This window comes from Drosophila teissieri, chromosome 3L, assembly GCF_016746235.2.
Source record: "Drosophila teissieri strain GT53w chromosome 3L, Prin_Dtei_1.1, whole genome shotgun sequence".
Lineage (NCBI taxonomy): Eukaryota > Metazoa > Arthropoda > Insecta > Diptera > Drosophilidae > Drosophila > Drosophila teissieri.
Genome location: NC_053031.1, coordinates 6,619,905 through 6,642,788, shown reverse-complemented (window position 1 = coordinate 6,642,788; position 22,884 = coordinate 6,619,905). Strand labels below are relative to the sequence as shown.

The following is a 22,884-nucleotide window of genomic DNA, read 5'->3' as shown; positions in this document are numbered from 1 at the left end:
CCGGAGCGGAAGGAGTGCGGAATGCCAGGACTGCCAAAGGACACTGCGCACTTTTACTTTTTTTTCGAAAGCGAAAGCGAAAGTGAAGCAGCCCAGGCCAAAACAAACCCTTGAGTGAAATGGAAACCGGGACAGGGATGGAGCCAGCTGAACAAACGGTTCCGGATCCTGGGAAGCACGCCTGCGCCTGGAGAGGATGCCCTCCCTCCACCCCACCTGCGTGGCCTCGTTTTGCGCTACTCTCTCCCCGAATTGGCTTAATGAAAACAGCTTTGGGTTTTGTTTAGCATTTCTCCACATTTGTTTTGGTTTCTTTCATTTTTGAATTGTTTATTAAATAGGCCGTTAGCTGGTTTAATTTGTTTATTGATAAAGACACGTTAAGTAAAAAATTTTAATCGTTTTGCATTCAAATTGGTTTGTTCTTCGGTTTGGTTTGTATGATTTAAAAAATTCTCATAAGCAACGTGCGTTATATCGGTTCTGCTAAGCTATATGTATACGTATATATCTATATATATATTCATATATATGCCTATATATATACTGTTATAATCCGTTTAGATGCTGGTTTTTACATAAGATCGTTAAAACTATTTCAAAAATGTTGAGAGTGTCCCAATGTGAGCGTGTTGTGAGTGATTAATTTGGTTCCGCTGCTTATCCCCAATGGATTGTATCTGGTATCTTGTAGTATATCTATCTTTATCTGGGTTTATTTCATTCTGGAGTTCGTACCGCCCCGTTTCTATGAATCTTCGCCGCGTTTTGCGGCCTGGAGCGGATTCGGTTCTATACAATTGTTTGTTTGATTGGTTTTTTTTTGGTTTTCGCTTCCGTTTTAGTTAGTTTTACGAATTTACTTAATATTTTTATGACTACTATCACAATTTGTTGAAAACAAGCGACTCATTAATTGGTATTGGTATTATCTCTGTGAAAATTGAAGTCGAGATTGGAGCATCGCTGCTGCCTCCAAAAAAAAAGCCATTAAAGCCAACGAAATTTCCATATAACTAGCATAACAATATGATGGCAAAGTTTATGTTAACAAATCTCTTGAGCGCAAAAGTTGAATAAAATGGCTGAGAAAAAGTTACTTCTTCGGCGATGCTCCACTTGATTTATATATTTATGTATATATTTATCGTCTGATGTGATGGCAAATGGAATTCTATATGCTTGTTTATATATCTAGGTAAGCTATGTGTGGTACAGACTACAAAGTTGAATTTGCTATTTGTTAAGGGCTTTAACTAATATTATTTTTGCTAGTATTCCATATCATCATCTTCGTCACTGTGACACAGAAGTTTGCTAGAATTGGAATGCGATTGGAACAGATTTCTTAATCAATGCTAGTCAGATAAAAGCGGTATATATGTACATATATGCTAAATAGATTGGGATAAACGGATCATGCCATTCTAGAATCGAAATCAACAAACATTTCTAATAGATCAAAAGAAAAGCATGCAAAAACATTTTCTAAAGCCATTCTAGTATAAGATCGTTAAGACTTGAGGGTATTCGATATGTTATTATATCATTATAGATTATAGAAATAGGGGAAATGCTGCAATCCCGAGTGTTAACTAATTTATTTAAGCCTGAAAGAAACCTTTTGTAATTTGTCTGCATTGCTTGAGCCTAGACCTTTAATATTTTGAGTATATTTCTTGTGAGTTTTGATTGTATTTCTTTTTTGAGTGATACGTGTGTATAAACCATACAAAATTCCTTTCGAATGGTATTTTGCTTTTGTGCGATAAAGAAAACGAGACTACAATTGGAAATATTAAGGAAGGCAGTAATTGCTAAGGACACTTCAGAGTAACAATTTGTATTGGACTTCAAATAGATGCGGGTGTTTGTTTTTTTTTTCAGTGGACTAGCTAGAACTGGGTGCCACACAATATGTGCAAGATATCTGGATCGAGGGATCCAGGGATTATAGCAAATACCATCGCACTTAACCTATCACAATAGATTTCTGGGGATCAAAGGTCGGGCACTCGCGCATTGATTAGATCATATTCAAAATACATTCAAGGACAACGACTTTTCCGTGTTACATTTCATGCAGTTAACGATCCTGAAAGTAATATAGAGTAGTAAAGAGAAGATAACAAAAGCTAATAGAATACAGAGGCTTTTGGGTAGGAAATATACTGGGAAACTAAAGGGTTACATTCGTGGTTCGACTGATGGATCAGGCCAATTTCTTAACGATTAACAAAAGGAAGAAGTTACATTCATAGGAGGATACAGCATGATAGAACAGTTCTCGACAATATCTTCATACAAGGCACAATGAGTACATGGTCCATGGAACTGGGTGTGTAATATACAGATACGGATACGGATACGAATACGATTACGGGGGATTTCAATTTGCCAAACTTTTCGCAATGAATGAGAACAAGATGCAGGACAGCTGACAGCTGGTACGGAATAGCACTCACTCTTCCTTGGTCGGGAACTTCTCGGCGTAGACCCGCGAGGATTTGTTGCAGGCCTTCTCGCAGCAGGGGCAGTACCAATAGCTGAGCACCCCGATCGAGATGGCGAAGAGCACGTTCGGTATGATCAGCGACAGGATCAGGTGGTACAGGTTGTTCTCCCACGAGTACCGACCGATGACCACCTCCGGATACGCCCTGCTGTAGTAGCAGGGGAAGGGCTCTCCGATGTGCGAGAACCTGGTAAGGATTCGGATTAGGAATCTCATAGTCATTGGACTCATAGCGAGCTTCTAACTCACCCATATTGCCTGGCAAATATACTGCAATTGGTCGTGGGTGGATAGCCACAACCCTCTGAATTGATCAGAAACTTGGTGTAGCTCACATCCCAGTTGACCGTGTCTAGGTCCCGAGGATTGCGCTCCCATTCGCTGAACGGGATGCGCGTATAGTTGACAAACAACTGATGGCACCTGGGAATAAGACGAACATGTATAAAAAATGTATATAATCAGGCAAATGAAGGACCCACTTGGTGAGTGATGAGGTGCAGCCCTCGCGGCAGGAGCTCCAGCTGCAGTTCTTGATGCCCTCCGCGTAGATGTGGTCGATGACGATGCAGGTCACCGGCACTGGATCGTAGTCCGCTATGATCGTTGAGATGGCGGGATCCACGACGAAGGGTATCAGGAAGAGGAATGTGAACACCGACAAAATGGCAGTCGTACCTGTGGGTTTTAACTCAGTTAGATAAGGGTATTCCAAAAGTCAAGTTGCTTGTAAACGATGCAGCGGTTGTTTTTTCTCCGTTTGGCAGATTCCCTGACCGCTGCTTCGTTCACAAGCCACTTAAAATCTCACCAAGGCACACGGAGGTATAGAACTTTGCCTTCTCGAGCAGCGTGTCCATCTCGATCTCCTCGCGCTTGGCCTTGATGGCGTCCACGCATCCGCTCCCCGGCCGCACCGGGGATTGGCAGGCGGAGCGCATCGAACCGGATGCGGATCCGCATCCCGATCCCGCCGAGCCGCACCGGCTGCTGTTCAGGCTGATCTTGCTGGCGGAGAGCGTCTGCGCCGAGAGCGTCGGACTCGCCGGCATCGACGTGGTCGTGGTCAGCGTGGAGCTCTTCTTCATGGCGGAGAAATACGGTTCTCTTAGTTATTTTGGGTGTGGGTTCGTGTGGGGTGCTTAGTTTGTAGTTGGATCGGTAAAAGCCTTTAAAATGAACACCGCTAACACTCGCGCTTCTACAACAATTAAGATCTCGCTTGCTTGGGGATCCCTTAGCCTAATTTTCTAACGATCTCCTGCCCATCTATCTGCCTTATTTTTATAGCCGAAATGGAAAATGTATTTCTTATTTTGTATTCTTTGTATATTAAATCGTTTTCTTTGTTTTTTTCTTGCTTTAATCTAAATTAATGCTTATTATGTTTCTATGTTAGCCTTTTGGGGTTAACTTATTTTGCTTTGACTTTATCGACGAGTTGTCGTTTCGAGATTTTTCTTTAGATTTTTGATCACGCATCCCTCACTCTAAGCCATTTTTGAATTTCTCTGCCCTCTCTCCCGGCGACTGAACCTTGTTCTATATCTTCTATATCTTCAGCCGATTCTGGTGTGGTGTGTGTTGTAGTGGGTGTATCTGTTTGTCTGTGTGTGTGCTGTGCATGTGGGTGTGCGTATGCGTGTGTGCGTTTACTCCCTAGATAAAACTAAGTTCCATAATTGCAATAACTTTAAATATAACCTCGCCCTTAAATCTCCTGCTATCCTACAAGTCCTGCAGCCTGTGGCTCTTTTCCAAAAAACGAAAAAAATTCAAACTAATCCTGAACTAAACAGTCGAAGAATATACTAATATTGTCTTCAGATCTGCCGATCGTCGTATCTTGAGAATGTCAAGCGCCTCGCATTGGATTTCGGTCTGTGAGATTCAGTTTGTCCTGGTTAGCTCAGTAGTGTCCTTGCAAGCCTCTGAGGTGTGGTCTCTGTGTCCGTGTCTCTGTGTCTTTCTGTGTGTTGGGGTGTCGGAGTGTCAAAAGTTCGATGGAAGGATTACAAAGAATTTCAAGTTGCTCGATTGTGTTCCTGACTTCAGCTGGTGCCCAACTCCAATTATTGCAAAGCGAAGACTCCCGTCTGGTGTGTCGGACTGTCTTCCTGGAGCAGAGGAATGCCTGGAAGATGCAGTACTACATGTTAGTATAAAGAACTATAGGCATTGGGGGAAAGTTGGGGAACTACCTAAGTTATTGGTTATAACATACATAGAATTTCAGTGGTGTTGATTATTGGAATAGAACTATACTAATCGCTCTTCTAAAAAGGAGTTAGGATGGGTATAGTCATTATTTCAGATTAAATTTTTCTATTTGAAAGTAGGAAGATGGGGGAGTATAACTCCTGATCCCTTCTGTTCTAGTATCTAAAGATGGAATAAATCTAGAGACTGTTCTACTTTCTGTTGAATTCGAAACAAGGGGCATTTAAAATAGAGACCTAGAACACCTGGTAGACCTGTCACATGTGGGCTACCGCAAAGACTGCAAGTCATCAGAGAGAATTCATTATAAAGACGAGATGTCCAGATATAAGAGTACCGCAATATAGAGCTTACGTGACGGATCTCATAGGGCCATAACCTCATCGCCGCCGCCCCCGCCCATGTCGCCGTTGGTGGGTGCGCCCACGTTGTTCTTGTTGAGGACCGTCTCCGTGTCCACGCATCCCTTGAACCGCATCTTGGCGTCGTCGCCCACATAGACGGTGGTCTGGCACATGATCAGGATGGAGCACGAGACCACGAACAGAACCGATGGCACCACCGAGGCGAACACAAACTGGCGATAGGTGACCTCCAGGTCGAAGCGGGCCACCACCACATCCTTCTTTCCGGGCGAATAGAAGCACGGGAAGCGGGCCCGGGCATTGTGGTCGCTGCCATCGCGTCCGAAGTCCTTCAGGAACTCCTTGCACTCGTCCATCAGGGTGTTCACACACCCCTCCAGGTTGATCATCAGCTTGGACTCGTTGGAAATGGTCAGATCGACATCGGGTGGTGCTATCTCCGGCACTGGAGTGGCCACCGACACATGCAGGTGGCTCAGATATGTGAAGTTGGTCAGATCGCTGAGCATGTTGGTCTCCAGGGTGGAGCCATTGATGCAGTCCACCGCATCCACCTGGTCCGAGGTGTGCCTGATGAAGTAGCACGATGTCATGGCCACATTGTCGCTGGATTCATTCCACACCTCCTCCAGAGTTTCCGCATTGATGGCATTCTGGCACTGCGACAGGTAGACCTTGTCCCCGCTCAGGACCACCACGTTCTTGTTCCGGGTGGGGATGTCCACACACCTCCTGTCGCAGTTGTACGGAGTCCTGATCTTCCGGCAGGTTCCTCGACTGCAGGAGTACAAGCCGCTTATGTCCATGCAGTTGATCTTGCCCCGCCTGCCGGAACACTTGACTGGTGCATCACTGTTGTGGAAGATGCACTCGAAGGCATCCGTGATGTTCAGACACTGGCCAGCGGTGCAATTGAAGGTACCCGTGAGATTCTTGCACTCATCATTGATGCACCTGGCCTTGTCCGCCCGATCCTGGTCGATGCCGTAGCACGTTTTATTGGCTGAGTTGGTGCAGTTCTGGAATATGAGATTGCTGCCATTGCTGCGCAGATTGACGTAGATCTGGATGCAGGCACCGGAAGTCTTGCTCAGGCACCACTCGCCACAACTGCCCCACTCGCAGTTGTCCTTGTTCACCGCCCGTGTGGTGGTGCACATCACCGGCGTGGGATCAATGCCACTTTTGAAGGCCCTGGTGGAGGGCATGTATATGGCCACCGTGAGGTAGACCAGAGCCACGGAACTGAGCACCAGGGTCATCTGGCAGATGCATATGGTGCCGCATATCCGTGTGTCCTGCGGCGGAACCACCAGGTCCTCAACGGGCACCTTTTTCTTGCCCATTTCTCAAGCGGCCGACTACCCTGTAATTCCAAGTAGCAAGTGGGTGGTCTGGTGGACTGGTGCCGCCTCTTTAATCCCTGTGCTGCTTAATCCCTCGCGTGCAATCCAATTAGAAGCTCGTCATGTCGGTTTTTAGTCTATCGATTTAGCTGGAAAACTGCGTGGGCGGTGTTGTATGTTGTGCGATTATATAACCCTGCGTAGGTTGAGATTTTCCTCCGACTTTTCTATGGGTCCACAAAATGGGAAAATTGGTAACTCGGCAGGCTGCGCACGTTTCCAGCTGGAGGACACGTTCCTTGGATAGGCCACAAACCTATCGATTTTTGGCTAGCTGACCCCACAGAAATTCACTTTAATCACTGGGCCCATCCATACGTTGGTTGCATCACGTGCCCAGCGGGTTTCCCTGTCGATTTGGACTGGGAAATTCACACAATTCCAGGGATTCCGCTTGTTAACACAATTATCTGGTTATTATTGGGATTTATAATTTATGTACAATTATTTGTTAATTCTGGAGCAGTGCTGTTCTGTGGTAATTATTTTTTCCCTTCGAGTTACTGGCAGCTGGTGGCTCGTGACCCAAGGCTTTCTGCTCCGCACTGGCGACTGCATTCGGCTCGGCTCTGGGTCTACGGGTTTCACAGCTCTCTAGCGTTACGGCACTTCAGCGCTCCAGCTCTCCGGTTTCTCCTCACTGACCGCCGACAACATGGCACACATCGTGGCGGGTCTCGTGGAATTCGCTACTCTCCGCTTTTTGGCATAAATCTCGGCTATGCGCGCGCACTTTTATTGCAAAATCAATAGTTCCGCATTCACATATTGCTGAAAAGAGCAGGCCACCCCTGCTGCTCCCGCTCCCGCCCCCACTCCCCTGCCCACGCCCGCCAAGCTGGCTCCGCTCGGGCCATTCCCACTCCCAGCCAGCGTTCCCATTGATTAAGTCGGCCTCCACATGGCCAAGAGTGCAAGTGCACCGAGTGCGCCATGTGCGGGCACTTTGTGTTTGCTCCAGTTATGGTCAACCACCGGGCACGCCCCCTTCCACATAAATGCGAAAATACAATAGCCTCTTTGGGATGCATCATTCTAAAATGACACATTTTCAAGATAAATATATACTATGTACTAAATATGTAATATGACAAAATATAAAATATAGATAATAACAAAAGCTGTGTAAACTTAATATTATACTAAGCTAATAATAAATAAACAAATAGAAAAGTAGTACGAAAACATTTTTCTATATTTGCCAATAACTAAATCACAAATACAATGACTGATTAGTAAATTATCTACACTACGAAAAAATAGATAAATAGTTCACTGGTAACAAAAGTTGCTCATGTGGCAAGTTTGTAAAATCGTAGATTGCAATTATTGGATTTACGGTTAGAATACATGGCTTATGCTTTGCAATAAGCAGGAAGAGATGTGGATCAAAGAAATTGAGGTATAAACAACAAAGTGTTCAGTGAAAGTTTACATCAAGAGGTTAATTGGATTAGTTTGGAAATCGTGGGGCGTCTCTGGGGATTGGATAGCCAGTATTGAAGTACAAAAAGAGTTTGGCGAAGCCACTGCTTCCGTGGAACAGCCGACTGCGTGTGATGTGGCTTAAGATCCGGAAATCCGTTGAAGAAGCTTTCGCCAGAGATTAGCTATGTGGAGATTTCTAGGTGGGAATCCCTTATCCCTCCTTGATGGGATTGCCCCAAGACGAGGCAATGATCCGGATGGTGTTTCCATTAAGTTTCGGCCCCAGCAGTGGGTTCAGTTGCGCCAAATAGCAGCACAGCCAGAAGAGCCAGCAGACGACGGCGGTCAGGAGGAAAATGCAGCGCACCAGGTCATCGTGCGGTTCCTTGGTCAGCAGGATGGGTCCGTACTTGGCCACCGCCGCCCAGAAAACGGTGAAGAAGATGATCGTTAGGATAACTTCCATGGCTGCTGCTAATTCTCTCCACTTTTCTTTATTTGCGTCAAATTAAATTCTGTTTTTATCAATCATCTGTGCTGGCTGAAATTTACTAACGCGTCTCACCTAAATCCGCACATGTCACCCGTTGCCCAACACTTGCGCACTCAATATCTTTCAACACTGGCCAACAGGTCGTTTGGCGGCTTAGTTTTATTAATATAATTAATTATTGCTAATTAAATTCCTTTTAACAAAACGTTTTTTGCTAAAACAAGAGTAGAATTTGTTTAACTGTATAGATAGATAAATATATTTGCTCAAATTTTGTAATTTATGACAATTTCACGGTTTGGCAAAATTATTTTAACTCGAAGATCAATTATTATTTTAAGTTTCAACTTTTATATAAAGATATTCTTATATCCGTTTGTGTAAGAAATTATAATTGTCCAGCTATTATTACTTAAATCATTATGGGTTGACCTTTTACAACATTCTCAGCTAAATCTGTTTTTTAGATTTAATATACCATAACTTTGTTTCTAGGAAAACTTTCGTGATTCCACTACAAACCCATTAAAAATTAATGTCAAATAGTGAATGGAGGAATCTAAGAATGACGCATTTTATATGTGTTTGGGGAAATGGTAGGCATACACATATAAGATTCGTATATGGTGATTACAGGGCATCACAAGATTGGATACGATGTCTTTTCTACCGACACAACCACTGAACACGCTCCACTTGGGTTTTATCACGGACCAAATGGAATAATCAATGGCCGCAGGGAGAAATTCTAGTTGCATGCCAATCAATGGAAAGTGCGCTTAGAAGTAGGCAACGATTTTGAGGGTCATCGAAGGATCCTGCATTCGATTACCATTTTGAGTTTCTCGGTCGGTACTCACATGTAAATTAAGGATGTTTCAGCTCCAAGTGTTGAGGTTTATTTACGTTCCTGCTACTGGGGCACGCACACACGTGGGGAAAGGGGTTGGTGGACGTGAGGGGGCAGGTTAACCACACCAATACACTTGCAGCAATCGCAGTCACAGTCACAGTTGCACACAGTGTGCCTTCAAAATCGTTTCATAACCCGCACATGGCTCACTCTTCGACGGAACTCTACGGTTTATTGGACCTTCTTTTTGATCCTTAGCTAAGCAAGTGCCACAATTGCTGCGTTTCTGCACTTTTCCACCATTTCCCCGTGGCTGGGCGAGCCGAGAAAATTCCAAACAGGAGAACTCGTTACGTTTCCCTGCTGTTTATGCCACTTCTGAGTTCTGACACTTCTCAGCTTTCGCCCATCGGAGCCCTCTCTTTCTGGCGGGGATTGCTGGGCGCCTGCGTCGGCTGGCTTTACGTCATCGCTGGCCGCTGTTGCTCCCAGCTGGAGAATGGAAGGGAAGGAGCTTTGGCCAGTGATGCTGAACAGTGAAAGGTCCAAGAAAAGTTATAATGTTAGCTAAGAGATCTAGGTGAAATATAAAAATGTTCATGGCAGTTATGGTCACATTTTCAATACCGCTTGTATTTTTTTAAAGCATATTTAAGTATCACTCTTATTTTTTATATACATATATTTACTATGTACTTATAGTCTCGATGATTTAAAGCCTTTATTACGAAAATTGTTAAAATCGGGCAGCGGTATTATAATCAATCATTTTTAATTGAATTTTCATTTAGATTGACAAATTTAACCTAAAAGCTAACAGTCTTCATAGTCGAATTCGTGAATTCCCATAGGGGAACTCTGAAATCATTATTAACATCATGGCGCCCAAGCAGGCGGCAATACAAGGCCAAGTTATTTGGTGCTTTTGCTTCATAAGCTACAAATAGCCAAGCTCGGCATGCAACTTGCGAGATTAGCCAAACGAAGGGAATTTTTAGTGCCTCCCACAGCACATTCCTTGCCAAAGCAGCTGGGTCTAGCAGTTTATTAGCCAAATGGGCAACGCAGGATTGGAGCTTGACGGCGGTGCAGGAGAAAGCTCCGCTCGGAAGCTCCAGTTGGACATGGGCCCTTAATTCCGCTGCAGCGTTGCCAGTGGCAGGCAGTCCTTTCGCTGAAGAGTTCGGCCGTCGTGTTGTCGCCTTGCTCCTTTTCTTGGTTGTCGCCGTCGTTGTCGTCGCCGTCGCCATCGTAGTTGTCGTTGTCTTTGTCGTTGTTGGTCTGTCACTGTATTGTTGCCAGCAAAGAAAGGCAAGAGGAACCGAAAATGCCACGAAAGAAAATGTGTAGCGTGAATGTGACAATTGTTCAGCGTTAGCAACTTTTGACCCCGTGCGCAATCAGGTCACCATTGTTCCATGGTAAACAGTGCTTGGCCAAAGAACACCAAAATGTGTGCTGGTGATTTGTGATTGAAAATGCGTAATCCTCGTTCCGTTGTCATCGTGCTCACCGCGTAACCTGAACCTTGAGTAAACACACACAGGCGCAACTCGGACACTTACAAACACATACAAGCTCACAAACGGGAGCACGCAACTCTACGTCACAAGAACTTAAAAGGGGTGTGGGGGGGTGGAGGGGCTTAGAAGTGGAGAGGCCCCAACCGAAATACCTGAAAATTGTAGTTCAACTACATTTAATTGATCTCCCAGAGGTGGGGGCCCAGCCAGGTGGTTCTTATAAATCTTTTTATATGGTGCCCCCTAAAAAATCGTTTCGTGCTAGGCACAAGAAGTTGGCTCTGCTCTAGCCCACTCACTCACTCCTTTGGGAGGTCCTTTGCCGCATAATTTCGATTGGAGCTGGCACTCTGCCCCTCTCTTTTTCTCTTCTGGAGGCCCCCCCTTCCTAAGGCTCTGTGTATGTCAGTGTGTGTAAGGGGGGTGGGGAGGGGTAGGGGGAGAGCCTACTTGCATGTGCACAGCCTGTTTCCAGTTCGTGTGAGCTGGTATATGTGTGAGTGAAAGCGTGCCAAATGAATTGAAAATTACATGTGGCTCCACTCTGTCTCACCCATCCCCCTTCTTCCCTCCTGCACCCCTCTCGTCCCTCGCAAATGCATCGAAGGAGTTTTATTATTTAAACACGACGAGTGCGAGTTGAGCTCATTGGTGCCGTGCCGCGTGTTTCCGTTTCGTAACACTCGGGGTTACATAAATATAGACGTCGTCACCTTTGCGGGCTTTAAAAATATACACGAATTAACGGCAAAGCGCGGCCTAACGGTATTTTAAAACGCACTCACACTCTCTTACAGCCATTGTGAACTGCACGTGCTAAGGATAGCAAGGAGAAGAAGAGAAGGAAAGAGCGTGCTGGTGAGAGAGGGAGAGCTCGAGGAATAGCCAAGCAAAGCAAAAAAAGTGAACAAGACAAACAAAACTGTCCGTCCAGCATTCATTTTTCTACACACATTTCGAAAGAATGTAAATGTAAAGTGAAGAAAAACAGAGAGAAAGAGAGAGAGACCTCAAAACTGGCCATTGGCAGGCCAAACACATACACAAGCACACCAAGCACACAGGACACACAGGCCACACACGACACACACGCACGAACATCCAGTGCTTTGCCGCAGTCATAAAATAATCAAGAAGCAGCTAAATCAGGCAAAAGCAAGACGACTGCAACGTGCTGATGTTGACGAAACATCTCCATTGGGACGAATAAAGCAATTAGCAAAGGTTCAGGATTGTTGCCACCACACTGCCAGGAGGTGGAGGAGGAGGAGGTGGAGGAAGCTGAAGGAAGCTGTAGGAGATTAAGGATGCGGGATGCGTGGGCCTCGCACTCGGACTCCGTGGAGTATTTAGCCTAATCGAGTGATGCGATGCCGATGAACCGGAGCACAAAGATGCAGGACCCTCCCTGCACTGGTCAGCTATGTGCGAGATAACGGGACACCGGACAGCCAGGCAACCAAAGAGAAAGAAGCAAAAGCAAAAGCAAACGAAACGAGAAATCGAACTCTCCCTGTGATATAACTTGCACCGTAATCGTAATCTAGCTATTAGTTATCGTTATCGATCAGTAATCGCCGCAATTGTAAGCTAAGTTATCGCACTTATCGCCGCTCTGCTCCGCCGCCGCCACCGCCAGACCTGCGCCTAAAAACTAATAATATTAATAAATATAAATAATACACCAATATATAGTAGACTTTAAACCCGACCAAAAATCGAGCTAAAACATGGGAGACGAGCAGGACAAGCGCACCGGCAAGGAGAAGCTGCTCTTCTACACCACCGCCTTCTTCATCCTGCTGGGCACATTCAGCCTGTTCGCCTTCCTTTTCCTGGTGCCCTTCGTCATCGAGCCCGCCTTCACCACGATCTTCATGCAGTTCGAAGAGGTTCCGGCGCTCTGCGAGACGTACGACACGGAGATCTACTACGGGGCCAAGAACTGCTCGTGGTCGTCCTGCCGCGAAGGCTGCACCAAGGACATCTACACGTGCACCCAGATCAGGGTGAACTACCGCCTCAATCTATACAACTACACCGATGAGTTCAACTTCACGGAGTACCACATCAATCTCAAGGAGTCGGAACGCATCCTGCCGCCCGTCAAGCGAACGGATCGCTATGAGAGAGCTCTGAGGAGCGACTACGAGTACGATAATCTGGGCGGTGGCACCGGCCTGGACATCGACCTAGGCGGCGGGCGCCTGGAGCAGCTTAATTTTGGGGATGCCGACGGCTCCAATGGCTACCTCATTGAGGATTCGGAGGACACACGCGGTCTGAGTGCCTCGGGAACCCTCATTCCGGACGAGCGGAGGCCCTTCGACGAGATCTCCGAGCTGAACGAGGGCCTCATGGGGAACCGCTCCATGTACTACTATGTGGGCGCCAGGCTTTTCCCGAACGTAAAGGGCTGTGGCTACCCGCCAATGCTCAACTGCACCATCTGGCTGAAGAGGTACACCAAGATCGGCATGAAGTTCCCCTGCTACTACTCAAAGGTGGACCCGAGTCTGGTCATCAGCGACCTGGACTACTGGCAGAACACCTTAAACTTGGTCTACTCGATGGCCATTCCAATACCCTCGTTCATCATCTCGGTGATTTATCTGACGTACGCCTACTTCAAAATCTACAATGAGGACGAGGAGACGGCGCCGCTGGACAAGAACGCCGAGGACATGGACATCGATGATATCGATGCCGTGGACGACAGCGATGGTGCTGTACTGGCGGACAATGTGGCCGGCAGCCAGATCATCAACATGGACTCCACCACCAACGACAGTTGTCTGGAGGGTGTCCTGCCCAACGGCGGTCCCGGCATGACCGCCTCCATATCGCAGGGTGGCTCCGTCACCACGCCCGGTCCGTACATCGCGCAGAGTCCAGCGGGCTCGCAGATGACGCCCAACTCGGAGATCAACTCGTTCGGCCACCAGCTAAAAGTCCAGATGGCCGACGAGCTATCGAGGGACTCGCTGGAGAACGGAGTTATCTCCACGTCCAACTCAGTGCAAGGGTAAGACAGGATACACATATGTACATATGGTATTCATTTTGAAAGTAGTGGGGAGTGTGATTAAAAAATATATTTAATCATATGAATCATTTCATATATAGAAATCTCAAAGGATTTTGTAAACGGATTCGACAATAAACGTTTACTAAGGAAAAGAATATTACGTATACGTGAATCTCTTGTGTTATTTTGTAGCATACATGCGCAAAATGGCAAAATCATAAAACCTGTGAAATAACTTATTTTAGGTTTTAGTCTTGACGTTAACTTTGAAACTAAAATGTCCCAATATGTTTTTGTTACAGAAACTTGAGCAAGACGATGACGACGAGTATCTCAACTCCTCCTGGGCCGACGGCGGCAGTCTGAAACGTCAGGCGCATGGTCTGGAAAATGTTAGATTCCGATTCGGAAAATGAGCCGCTGCTGGATTCGTAGGTCGCCGAGCGGCCAGCCACGGACCACAGAGCAGGCGGAGATCACCGGAGCAGAGACCCAACCCGAAAACAGAACTCATGAGATAACCGTGAAGCGATAACCCCAAGTATTTCTACCCGAAACAATCGACAACAACGCAGCGAATGCGACCGAACCTGAATACCTTCAGAGCTGTTAGCGGCACCTAATGAACTATGATAGATTATATTTACCTTATGAACTAGCTACTCGGACTCACACTTACACTCACACTCACCCACATAAAGCACGCTAGATAGCCGGAGTAACTCCGGACTGCCACACCCACTCAAAATTGCAATACACGGGCATTATAGTATGTGCACAGTATCTGATATCTGGAGGATCTTAGGCGATTGGTACAAATACAATAAACATAGGCCGCATGGACTCGAGCATGGAGTGCTATTCATATACCTAGAGGAAAAACTATAATACTTATACACGCATATACAAATATTTACTTGAATTATTTTTCTATTCGCAACAATCGTCGTCGTCTCGAGGCAGAAACACAGAGAAACTCAACCACTACCCATTTGCCCAACATCCAAAACCCAAATTCCAAATAGAGCAAATAAAAGCAAAAAAGGAGAACAAGGCGCGCAACTTATTTACAAATCGATAAATCGAGGCGCTGAGGTTTTTTAAATATTGTAATTCAAGTGCTGCAACCCGTAAAGCGTAAAAACAGAAGGAAAACAGAAATTAAATTTAGCAAACGAAAGCATCGTGTATTTCATTTAAACGTAATGATAAACGAAAGCAAGTCGAATGCCTATATTTGAAGTAAATTAAATTAAATTAACATTAAATTAAATTAAATTAACGTAAATTAACTAACATTGTTATCCTTCAAATTAATGCGGATAAAAACTCACAGCTTTAACTAACTGAAACGGAGGCATAAGATTTTTCTTCTACATATTTATTTTATTAAGATTATTAACGGATAGTGAATATTTATAGGTCCTACAAATGGTTCAAGCTATTCAATTAAAAACTTACAAATAAAATATTGCATTAAATCTTAATAATTTAGGTCTGAAATTAAATATAAACTAACGTTTCCTTTTTATATTACAAACAAAACCGAAAACGAAACCAAGTCATTTCTAAACTCGAAGGCGAATAATCTCGATATCGAAATTCGATGCCTAGGCGTATAGAAGCATCCGCATCAGCATCAGCATCTGCATCCGCATCAATAAACTGCACTTTTGCGCATATTGTATCAATGATAGGCGGCAAGAACTACACAGAAATCGTTTGTTTTTAACGACAGTTGGAAATAGTTAACGAGGGTCAAGCAATGGCAACAGAAGCGCAACTATTAGCTAATATCATGTAAAACAGACAAACAAATAACAAAATGCTACTAGAATTGAAACCAAATACATGAAAATCTCGAAATAAATACGCATTTAGCAGCCTAAGTTGACATGTAGTTTATTTTGCATTTCTTGGAGATTTTGCAGTTCTAAAAGTAAAATTGGTTAATCAATATCAAAGTTCTTCAATTTAACTAATGATATTGTTAATTTAAAATTTGGCGCCAACAATGTTGTATACCCGCGCATTTTACAACACTGCCTAACAATGGTGAATGGCAGGCAAGAAGAAGCAATCAGCTGTTGCCGTTTTCACCTGTGCCTCTAGAAATGTGAAAATTTGGCCAAAACGTTCTTGTAAATGTGCTGAAATCTTATTCACGGCTGGCTAACTCTATACAGGCTATAAATCTGACTATATAGACGTGCGATCCCAAGGAGGAACTCGGAAAACACCGCCGAAATAGAGCAAAAACTTGGCTTTGGACAAAACAACACACATCGTCGGCAACATTTTGTAAACAAATAATTCGCCTGGGGGAAAAACTCAACTAGCAATTAACAAATGCCGTTCAGCTGAGAAAATTGCAGGGAAAAACGCGACGATGGACAATAAGAAGGATATATACAATCTGTGGGTGCAGTACACGACAAAGGTAAGGTTCCAATTAGAAAAACTCGAGTGATAAGAAGTTGGATTAGCGGTGATGAAGTGGCGGGGGGGTGCCGCTCCAATTGCGGGGGCGGCCGCAAATGTTTATAGCATTAGTCACTGCAAGACAAAACGGTATTGTTTATCAGCTATTGAAGTAACGTAAACAGTGTAATGATTATATAATGCCAGAGAGGCTCAAACTGAAACCTCCCCTCTCCCTCGCTCTTTTTTTTCAAGAACGATGAAACCCACTTCCGGCAATTTGTGGCCCGCTTTGTGGCCATTTGGAGGAGCCAACTGCAGCTGGACTTTCAGGCGGAAAATTGCCCGATGTGGCACGAGGTTCAGCCGGACAGTGGTCCCCACTTGGGCCGCCTGCCGGATGAACTACTGCCCGCCATCGGTAAATTCATCATTGTAGCCAGAGATGTCTGCGAAACGGAAGGGAGAATGGAAGAGAAGGCCATTGAAGAAGTGGCCATACTCGTGGATTGTCTGGTGATCGTGTGTCGGCACTTTGACAATATACTGGCCATCATCAAGTACGAATACAAGCCGAATTTGATCGCCATACTCTCCCGGGTGTTCAAACAAGTATGCAAATATCCTATACACATTGTTGGGAATTTTAACAACTTACTTATCTATGAATTCTAGCAAATGGAGCTGCCTCAGAGCGTGCCCGCTATAAGCCACCTGTTCAGCAGTTTCTCGGCTTTCCTGGAGGTCATGTATGATCCATATCTGACGTGGCGCAGCTTTGTGCGAGGCCAGTCGGCAGACTACAGTCGTCTATCCTATAAGCCCCACTCGGTTCATGTGGAAATTGTACCTTTTATTTATGGTAAGATTAACTCAAAAGGGCAGTGATGGAGTGTAACTACCAGTCGCCGTTAGAAGCGTAATCAAACTAATTTCCTACCTAAGTTTGTTGCTCCAATCACTGCCCCATAATTGTTTGGCCTACTAACATTTCGCTTTGCCTTGCAGATTGCTTTCAGGAGGAGAAGCTCATCCAGTATGCGGAAATTGGCGAAAGCCTGCTGAACATCCTGGGCGCTGTGATTTGCGGCTCGCAGGTAGCGCCAGAACGCGTCTCCAGTCCCCTCCTGTGTAGTCCTTTATCTTTTAAAAACCGTTTAATTATTAACCTCACTTCCTGACAGCTTACCTTTCTGCTCACTGCTTTCGCTATTAATGTACGTTAGAGCTCTATCATTTTGTTTCCATGTCCTATTTCGTTTCATTTCGTGTATCGTTGATGTGGCTGGTTCTTCTCCAGCTGCAGCTGAAAGTGCAGAAGTCTCTAAACTCGACCTCGACCCTGACAAATAGAAATACTAACGCTCTAACCACTTCTTCACTTGCCCCCTGCTCGGGTGATGGGCTGCTAGACTGTGATAACTTGGTGAGTGGTGGATTCATTTATTGTCCCGATCATTGTTGTCTCCTAACCGTTGCTCATGCATGCCATTGCTTGTGTGTCCCATGTTCTGCGTTTAACTTAACCCTTATAATGGTTATTTTGGTCTGATCAGCGCAATGGTATGAAGGCCATTTGCCCCGCCACGGTGTCCATCACAATGAGTATCCTGCGGCAGTGGGAGAGTGTCAATAATCTGCGCCGCGTAGCCCTACAATGCTATGCGCTGATGGTCATTGTGCTGCAGAAATCTAGTCCGGAAGAAGTAAGTAGCCTGCCATATCAATAACACAGTAAACTAATCGGATCTTCATTAAACAGCGCCAAATAGACCTAGTTACGTTAGTTCAACTCTATTGTGATGCTCTCCAAGAGCTCCTGACCACAAAGCACTTTGAAAGCGGGGATGCCAATTTCGATATAACCAGCGATGCTGACCAGGATGTGGCTATCGACATGTCTGCACTCTCCTCCACCGTAGCGGCTGTTAAATTCTTTGTGACAGGCGATGCAGGTGTTAGTGAAGCCGTTTCCGATTCCAATCTAATGGAACTGCTCACTAATCTGCCAAAACTTATAAAAGTAAGGTTTCTTATCTTTTACAATTTCAGTATTAATCGTTCTCCTGCTTTATAGCCCTGGCACATATCCCATACGAGTACCCTGTGTAGCACCATGGAGGCTTTGGCCGCTTTGACGCGCCACTCCCCTCAATCAGCGGCCCAGTTGCGACAGGGTGAGCGCATCGAGAGGCTCTTTGCCAGCCTGCAGGATTTTGGCAATCCAACAGTGGATCTCCTGGACACGTGTTTCATGCTTGGCTACGATGAAAGTGAGCACCTTTTGCTGCTACCCGAAGTTATGCTCCGATTGCTCAATTGGGTGCCAACGCTCCAAGAGCGGGAACAGCTGCATGTGACCAGCCTTGTGCTCAAGGGCTGCACCGACAACTACAGAACGTAAGGAAATAAGCTTCGATTACTGTATTAAACGTATAAATACTCCTTTTTATATATTTTTTAACAGAAAATCTGTGGCATGTGGCAGCCATATCATCAAGGCAGTATGTGGTTGCCTCCTGACGGCCGAATCTCTGGCCGAGAACTGTGTTCAGAATCTCATTAAGTTGATAGAGGAATTAAGCAAGCTCAGTATTGTACCCGCGGAGCTTAAGTGCATATTATCACTGTTGCGGCAGGGAACAAAATTTGCACAGTTCAAGCAGCTTCAGCAGGTAAAACTCTATTCCTTTGTGATCTCGAATTCTTATTAATAGGCACTTTTCTTTCAGACTTTAGTGGTAATTGCTTTGCAGAGTTTAAGAGGCAGCAATTCCTGCGCCGAGTTCTTTTCAATTGAGCAACCGACGGACGGCATTATTGTACCCGATATTCGTAACTGGACTATCTCCGGCTCCTATGGCTTCATCTTTCACATTCTGGTTCGATTCAATCAAGTGAAGGAGCAGTCAAACAGTCGGCGAATGCTGCTTACACTACAGACAGCAAGCGGCAGTGGTTTCGAGGCCTTTGTGCAGCCAAATGGAAACGTTGTGGTTGCTGCAATGACCCGACGGGAATACCTCACTTCCTCTACGGCCACCAAAACACTTATGGATGGCCAGTGGCATTACCTTACCGTGGCCATAACGCCCCCAAAACGACCATTTTCGTATAGTCAGATTAACATCTATGTGGATTTTGTTCAAAAGCTGAGTGCCACCCTGAAAGTTCAGGCAGTTAATGAACCATTTACTGTTTGCTCCATCGGTGCAGTGGTTGCTCCACCACAACCAGGTGAAGTAGCCAAGACCGGGAATATGCCCAGGTCTTCATCCCAGGAGAGCGGATCCAGTGGCTACAAGGGAATGCTCCCTAGCCTTCTTGAGCGAACCCTATCTGCAAATGTATGAATCAAGATTTTGGTTTTATTTTCCATTTCTAACCTAGTTTATCCTATTAGGTGTCAAACTACTTCACCTTACCAATGCGCACACAGACGGCATTTGATCCTAATGTGAAGAACTTTCCCATCGGAATGCAGGATACGGTGTTTGGAGAGCAAACTTGTCTTAATGGACACTTGGGCGGTGTTCTACTGGCGGATCCAACCACCAGCTTAAAAACAATTTTCGACGCGGGCTCCAACTTTAGTTCCATTTTCTCACAGGACAATGACCTCCTAGAACTCAACTCTCGATTTGTCTTCTGTTACGCTCCGGGAGCAGTATGGCATGGAACCTGCCAGGACTTGATACCAGGCGGAAAGTATCCGGGAAGGATTAATGCTCAGCACTGCAAAATCGTTAAGATCCAGGAGACAATCAATAGTATCGGCGGTATCAGTGCAATATTACCCATGCTGCATAGGCTAATCACATCGGATCAGACGGCAGACATCTCCATTGGCAGTGTAAGCGAGGAGTCCTTGTCCTGCGCACCGACGCCCTCGGCTGAAGAGTTCACAGACTGGGAGATGCTGTCCTCGAACTCATACACCGAGTGGAAAATGCTGCAACATCCGCTGGCCAGTTTTCTGTGCCTACTGCGCTACCTCACACATGAGCATGAAACGAACCAAGAACAACTGCTTAGTAGCGAATGCCTGGCCATTGTGGGCACGATGCTCCAACGCTGTCCGCCGTCCTTATTCGATGTTAATGCGCTGATGGCCACCCACCTGCTGATGGAGTCGCTGCAGGGACATAAGGCGGAAGCAGGTGGACAGCTGTTGGACGCGTTGTATGCTCACATTGTCTTCGACTTTGCTATTTGGTCGCGTCTGCAGTTTCAAATAACCCTGGGACACGCCCAATACCTGAGTGCCATGATTAAGAATGACAGAAAGTTCTTCCGCAAGCGGTATGGCGTCCAGTTTGTGCTGGACGTGGTGCGTCAATACTACTCCACACCGGACAGCATCAGCGATGACGATGCTAAAACCATTCGAGCCACGCTGTTCGGGATCATAAAGTTTTATCTGCAAAAAGAAGTTAACATAAAGGAGGTAAATTCGATGATTACTTTTCTGGCTTCTGTACGGCAGGATGTCGTACTTGTGGAGTTCCTGGAAATGATGACTTTCTATGTGCGCGGGAAGAACTGCAAGGATCAGATGGTTCTTCTTCTGCACGAGCCTCAGTCGGCCAATCTCATATACAACTTCTTCGTGGACAAGAGCTACAGTAATGAGATTCAGGAGGCAGCAATAAGAGTAATATTTCATATTTGATTTATCCCTATAAGTAGCTAAAACATACTCCTATTTCAATTGCAGTTTATCAGCGGACTATTGGCCACATCGCGGGTGCATCAGAAGTATAAGCAAGTGCTTCGATTGTACGATCAGACTACCGAGCAGAGCATGTTCCCAGGATTTTTCTCTTTCATTACACCGCTCTCCCTGAGCTCTACAATCCTGTTTCATTTGGTTGATGAAATGCTGGGTCTACAGCCAGATTATGCCGGTCTAATATTTCTGGTCTACCATGTGAGCAGCTGTGATCTTCCCGTGAAACTGGAGATCGCCAAACGACTACTTCAAACCACCTTCGTCAAGCAGCAATCCACAGTAGCGATGGCAAAGCAAACGGGCTGGCAGGAGTCCATTGCCCGTCTGCTTATCCGCAAACCTTTAACCAGTTCTCCGCCGGACGAGGAGAAGCGTCGCAGTTTTGGTATAAACCTCGACGTGCTGTTGGAAGATAACTCAAACTTCCTGGCGCAGGCCGATCTCATTACGTTTTCCGAGCAGGAGATAGGCCTTGCACAATTGCAGCAGCAGCAGCAAGAGGAGCTGAGCGACAGTGGCCTAATACTTAACGAAATACAAGCTAGTGTTACAGAAGCAGCCACAGTTATCGAGAGTGAAATTAAAGGTAACTTGTTCCCTAACCCACTGTGAAATATGCTAATGTATTTAAATTCCAGAATTGGCTGAATCTGTCTCTGGAGCTGTGGTTGAAAATGCTAACAGTTTGTTTTCGGTCATTCGACAAACCACTCATGATCTGCAGGACACTTTCGAGTCCCTGACGTTGGGCAGCTCGACGGACACTACTGATGGTCCACAGACGCCTTCCATTCAGCGCGAGGAATCTTTAAGCTCCGACACCTCCTCGCAGTCGCCTCATGGTCCTCCCAAGAAAAGTGACTCCTTAGAGGTAAATGACGCTTTAAACAAATTTAATTTGTTTGTTCTTATTCTCTCTTATTATTTTTGCCAACAGAGCACCTCCGCTTTCGACTTTGTGGCCGATGGCGATGTGGACACCGAGGAGCAGTTGGTTTATCTAGTCTCAAACACGCTATTCAACATTTTCTGGCGCGGTATCCCTAACGATCATCCGCAGTGCTGGCAGGAGCGTGGCCAGGTGCTGGGCTGCATTAATTTGTTGGCTCTGAACAATGAGTTGATTACATCGCATCTCTCGCTGCGCCTACGCATCTTGGAGATGGCCGTGCAGGCCTCGCTTTTCGACCTATCGGAGCACGGCAGTCAAACGCTAGTCAACCAGGAGAATGCATCACACATCCTGCGCATGGTTTATGAATTGGTGGTTTTGGGCTCAAATGAAGATGAGTCAAAGAAGTGTTCTACGAAACTTTTGGATGGTGTGCTAGCATTGCTGGACGCCCTGATGATCTTCCAACAGGGCTCCTCTGACGATTGGTCGGATATGATTCGGCTTTGTTTGGGTCTTCTGCTCAAGTGCTCGCATCATCCGAATCCCGGTATTGTTGCCATGGCAACGGCCAAGCTGCATGCTATTCTCCAAAGTCGTTCTACGGATGATCCCGCGGAGCTTTCGTATCTTCTATATAGCATCAACAGAGCTCTGGATAATGCCATTGAAGGTGGGTTTCTAAATTATATTATTCATTTTTCAATGGCAAACGTTTCTTTGGACCTTTCCTTGTTTAGTTGGCAATCCGGAGGAGTACTCATTCCTGATGCCTGTGATGAAAGCACTGCTGGAGAAATGTCGCGTAGCCTTTAATTTGGATTCCACTCTACCTGATCTGCCCTCAACTTCCTCTGGTCCCGTCTTTTTTAATGACTTCCAAATGTACAGCACCAGCAAAAAGTGGAGGAACTTCATTGAACGAATGGTAAGTAGCCACCGGAATTCAAGTATTTTCAACAATATGGTATCAGTTTTATTTGGAACTCGATCTATTTATTATTTAAA

The 22,884-nt window shown here is 45.5% G+C and overlaps 5 protein-coding genes across 12 annotated transcripts in view; 2 read left to right on the top strand and 3 right to left on the bottom strand.

Moving 5' to 3' along the window:
* Nucleotides 1-294: 294 nt before the first annotated feature.
* Nucleotides 295-3,612, bottom strand: LOC122618107 (protein tipE). Of its 2 annotated transcripts, none has more exons than XM_043794242.1 (5): nucleotides 3,327-3,612; nucleotides 2,998-3,193; nucleotides 2,765-2,938; nucleotides 2,466-2,702; nucleotides 295-2,095 (listed from the first exon to the last, which is right to left on the bottom strand). In XM_043794242.1, exons 1-5 carry the CDS (start codon nucleotides 3,601-3,603, stop codon nucleotides 2,038-2,040), a joined length of 942 nt encoding a protein of 313 aa, XP_043650177.1. In that variant the 5' UTR covers nucleotides 3,604-3,612; the 3' UTR covers nucleotides 295-2,037. The 2 variants fall into 2 exon arrangements, with proteins under 2 accessions (XP_043650177.1, XP_043650178.1); XM_043794243.1 differs by having other exon boundaries at nucleotides 295-1,317.
* Nucleotides 3,613-4,513: 901 nt separating this feature from the next.
* Nucleotides 4,514-7,062, bottom strand: LOC122618106. Its single transcript, XM_043794240.1, has 2 exons — nucleotides 5,090-7,062; nucleotides 4,514-4,649 (listed from the first exon to the last, which is right to left on the bottom strand). Exon 1 carries the CDS (start codon nucleotides 6,444-6,446, stop codon nucleotides 5,100-5,102), a length of 1,347 nt encoding a protein of 448 aa, XP_043650175.1. The 5' UTR covers nucleotides 6,447-7,062; the 3' UTR covers nucleotides 4,514-4,649; nucleotides 5,090-5,099.
* Nucleotides 7,063-7,680: 618 nt separating this feature from the next.
* LOC122618108 (V-type proton ATPase subunit e) lies at nucleotides 7,681-8,490 on the bottom strand. The gene has a single exon (XM_043794244.1). It carries the CDS (start codon nucleotides 8,398-8,400, stop codon nucleotides 8,146-8,148), a length of 255 nt encoding a protein of 84 aa, XP_043650179.1. The 5' UTR covers nucleotides 8,401-8,490; the 3' UTR covers nucleotides 7,681-8,145.
* A 1,906-nt stretch (nucleotides 8,491-10,396) lies between these two features.
* LOC122618105 (protein tipE) lies at nucleotides 10,397-15,011 on the top strand. 3 transcript variants are annotated; one of them, XM_043794239.1, is made up of 3 exons: nucleotides 10,397-10,559; nucleotides 11,601-13,828; nucleotides 14,134-15,011. In XM_043794239.1, the coding sequence occupies exons 2-3, from the start codon at nucleotides 12,534-12,536 to the stop codon at nucleotides 14,195-14,197; spliced, it is 1,359 nt and encodes a 452-aa protein (XP_043650174.1). In that variant the 5' UTR covers nucleotides 10,397-10,559; nucleotides 11,601-12,533; the 3' UTR covers nucleotides 14,198-15,011. The 3 variants fall into 3 exon arrangements, with proteins under 3 accessions (XP_043650174.1, XP_043650172.1, XP_043650173.1); XM_043794237.1 differs by having other exon boundaries at nucleotides 10,397-10,701; XM_043794238.1 differs by having other exon boundaries at nucleotides 10,397-10,812.
* Nucleotides 15,012-15,929: 918 nt separating this feature from the next.
* Nucleotides 15,930-22,884, top strand: part of LOC122618055 (neurobeachin-like protein 1) — a 30,716-nt gene continuing 23,761 nt past the window's right edge. For 3 of the 5 annotated variants that reach the window (XR_006325994.1, XR_006325993.1, XM_043794186.1), the window contains exons 1-15: nucleotides 15,930-16,271; nucleotides 16,508-16,864; nucleotides 16,928-17,114; nucleotides 17,261-17,349; nucleotides 17,553-17,678; nucleotides 17,809-17,958; nucleotides 18,015-18,275; nucleotides 18,330-18,652; nucleotides 18,720-18,927; nucleotides 18,985-19,599; nucleotides 19,656-20,906; nucleotides 20,970-21,570; nucleotides 21,623-21,855; nucleotides 21,922-22,549; nucleotides 22,617-22,804. Coding sequence is in view for 3 of the 5 variants with exons in the window: in XM_043794186.1 (XP_043650121.1) it covers nucleotides 16,221-16,271; nucleotides 16,508-16,864; nucleotides 16,928-17,114; nucleotides 17,261-17,349; nucleotides 17,553-17,678; nucleotides 17,809-17,958; nucleotides 18,015-18,275; nucleotides 18,330-18,652; nucleotides 18,720-18,927; nucleotides 18,985-19,599; nucleotides 19,656-20,906; nucleotides 20,970-21,570; nucleotides 21,623-21,855; nucleotides 21,922-22,549; nucleotides 22,617-22,804 (5,268 nt within the window). In the remaining 2 variants the exon portion in view is untranslated. The remainder of the gene's footprint in view (nucleotides 16,272-16,507; nucleotides 16,865-16,927; nucleotides 17,115-17,260; nucleotides 17,350-17,552; nucleotides 17,679-17,808; nucleotides 17,959-18,014; nucleotides 18,276-18,329; nucleotides 18,653-18,719; nucleotides 18,928-18,984; nucleotides 19,600-19,655; nucleotides 20,907-20,969; nucleotides 21,571-21,622; nucleotides 21,856-21,921; nucleotides 22,550-22,616; nucleotides 22,805-22,884) is intronic. The other 2 variants (XM_043794187.1, XM_043794188.1) reach the window with 2 other exon arrangements.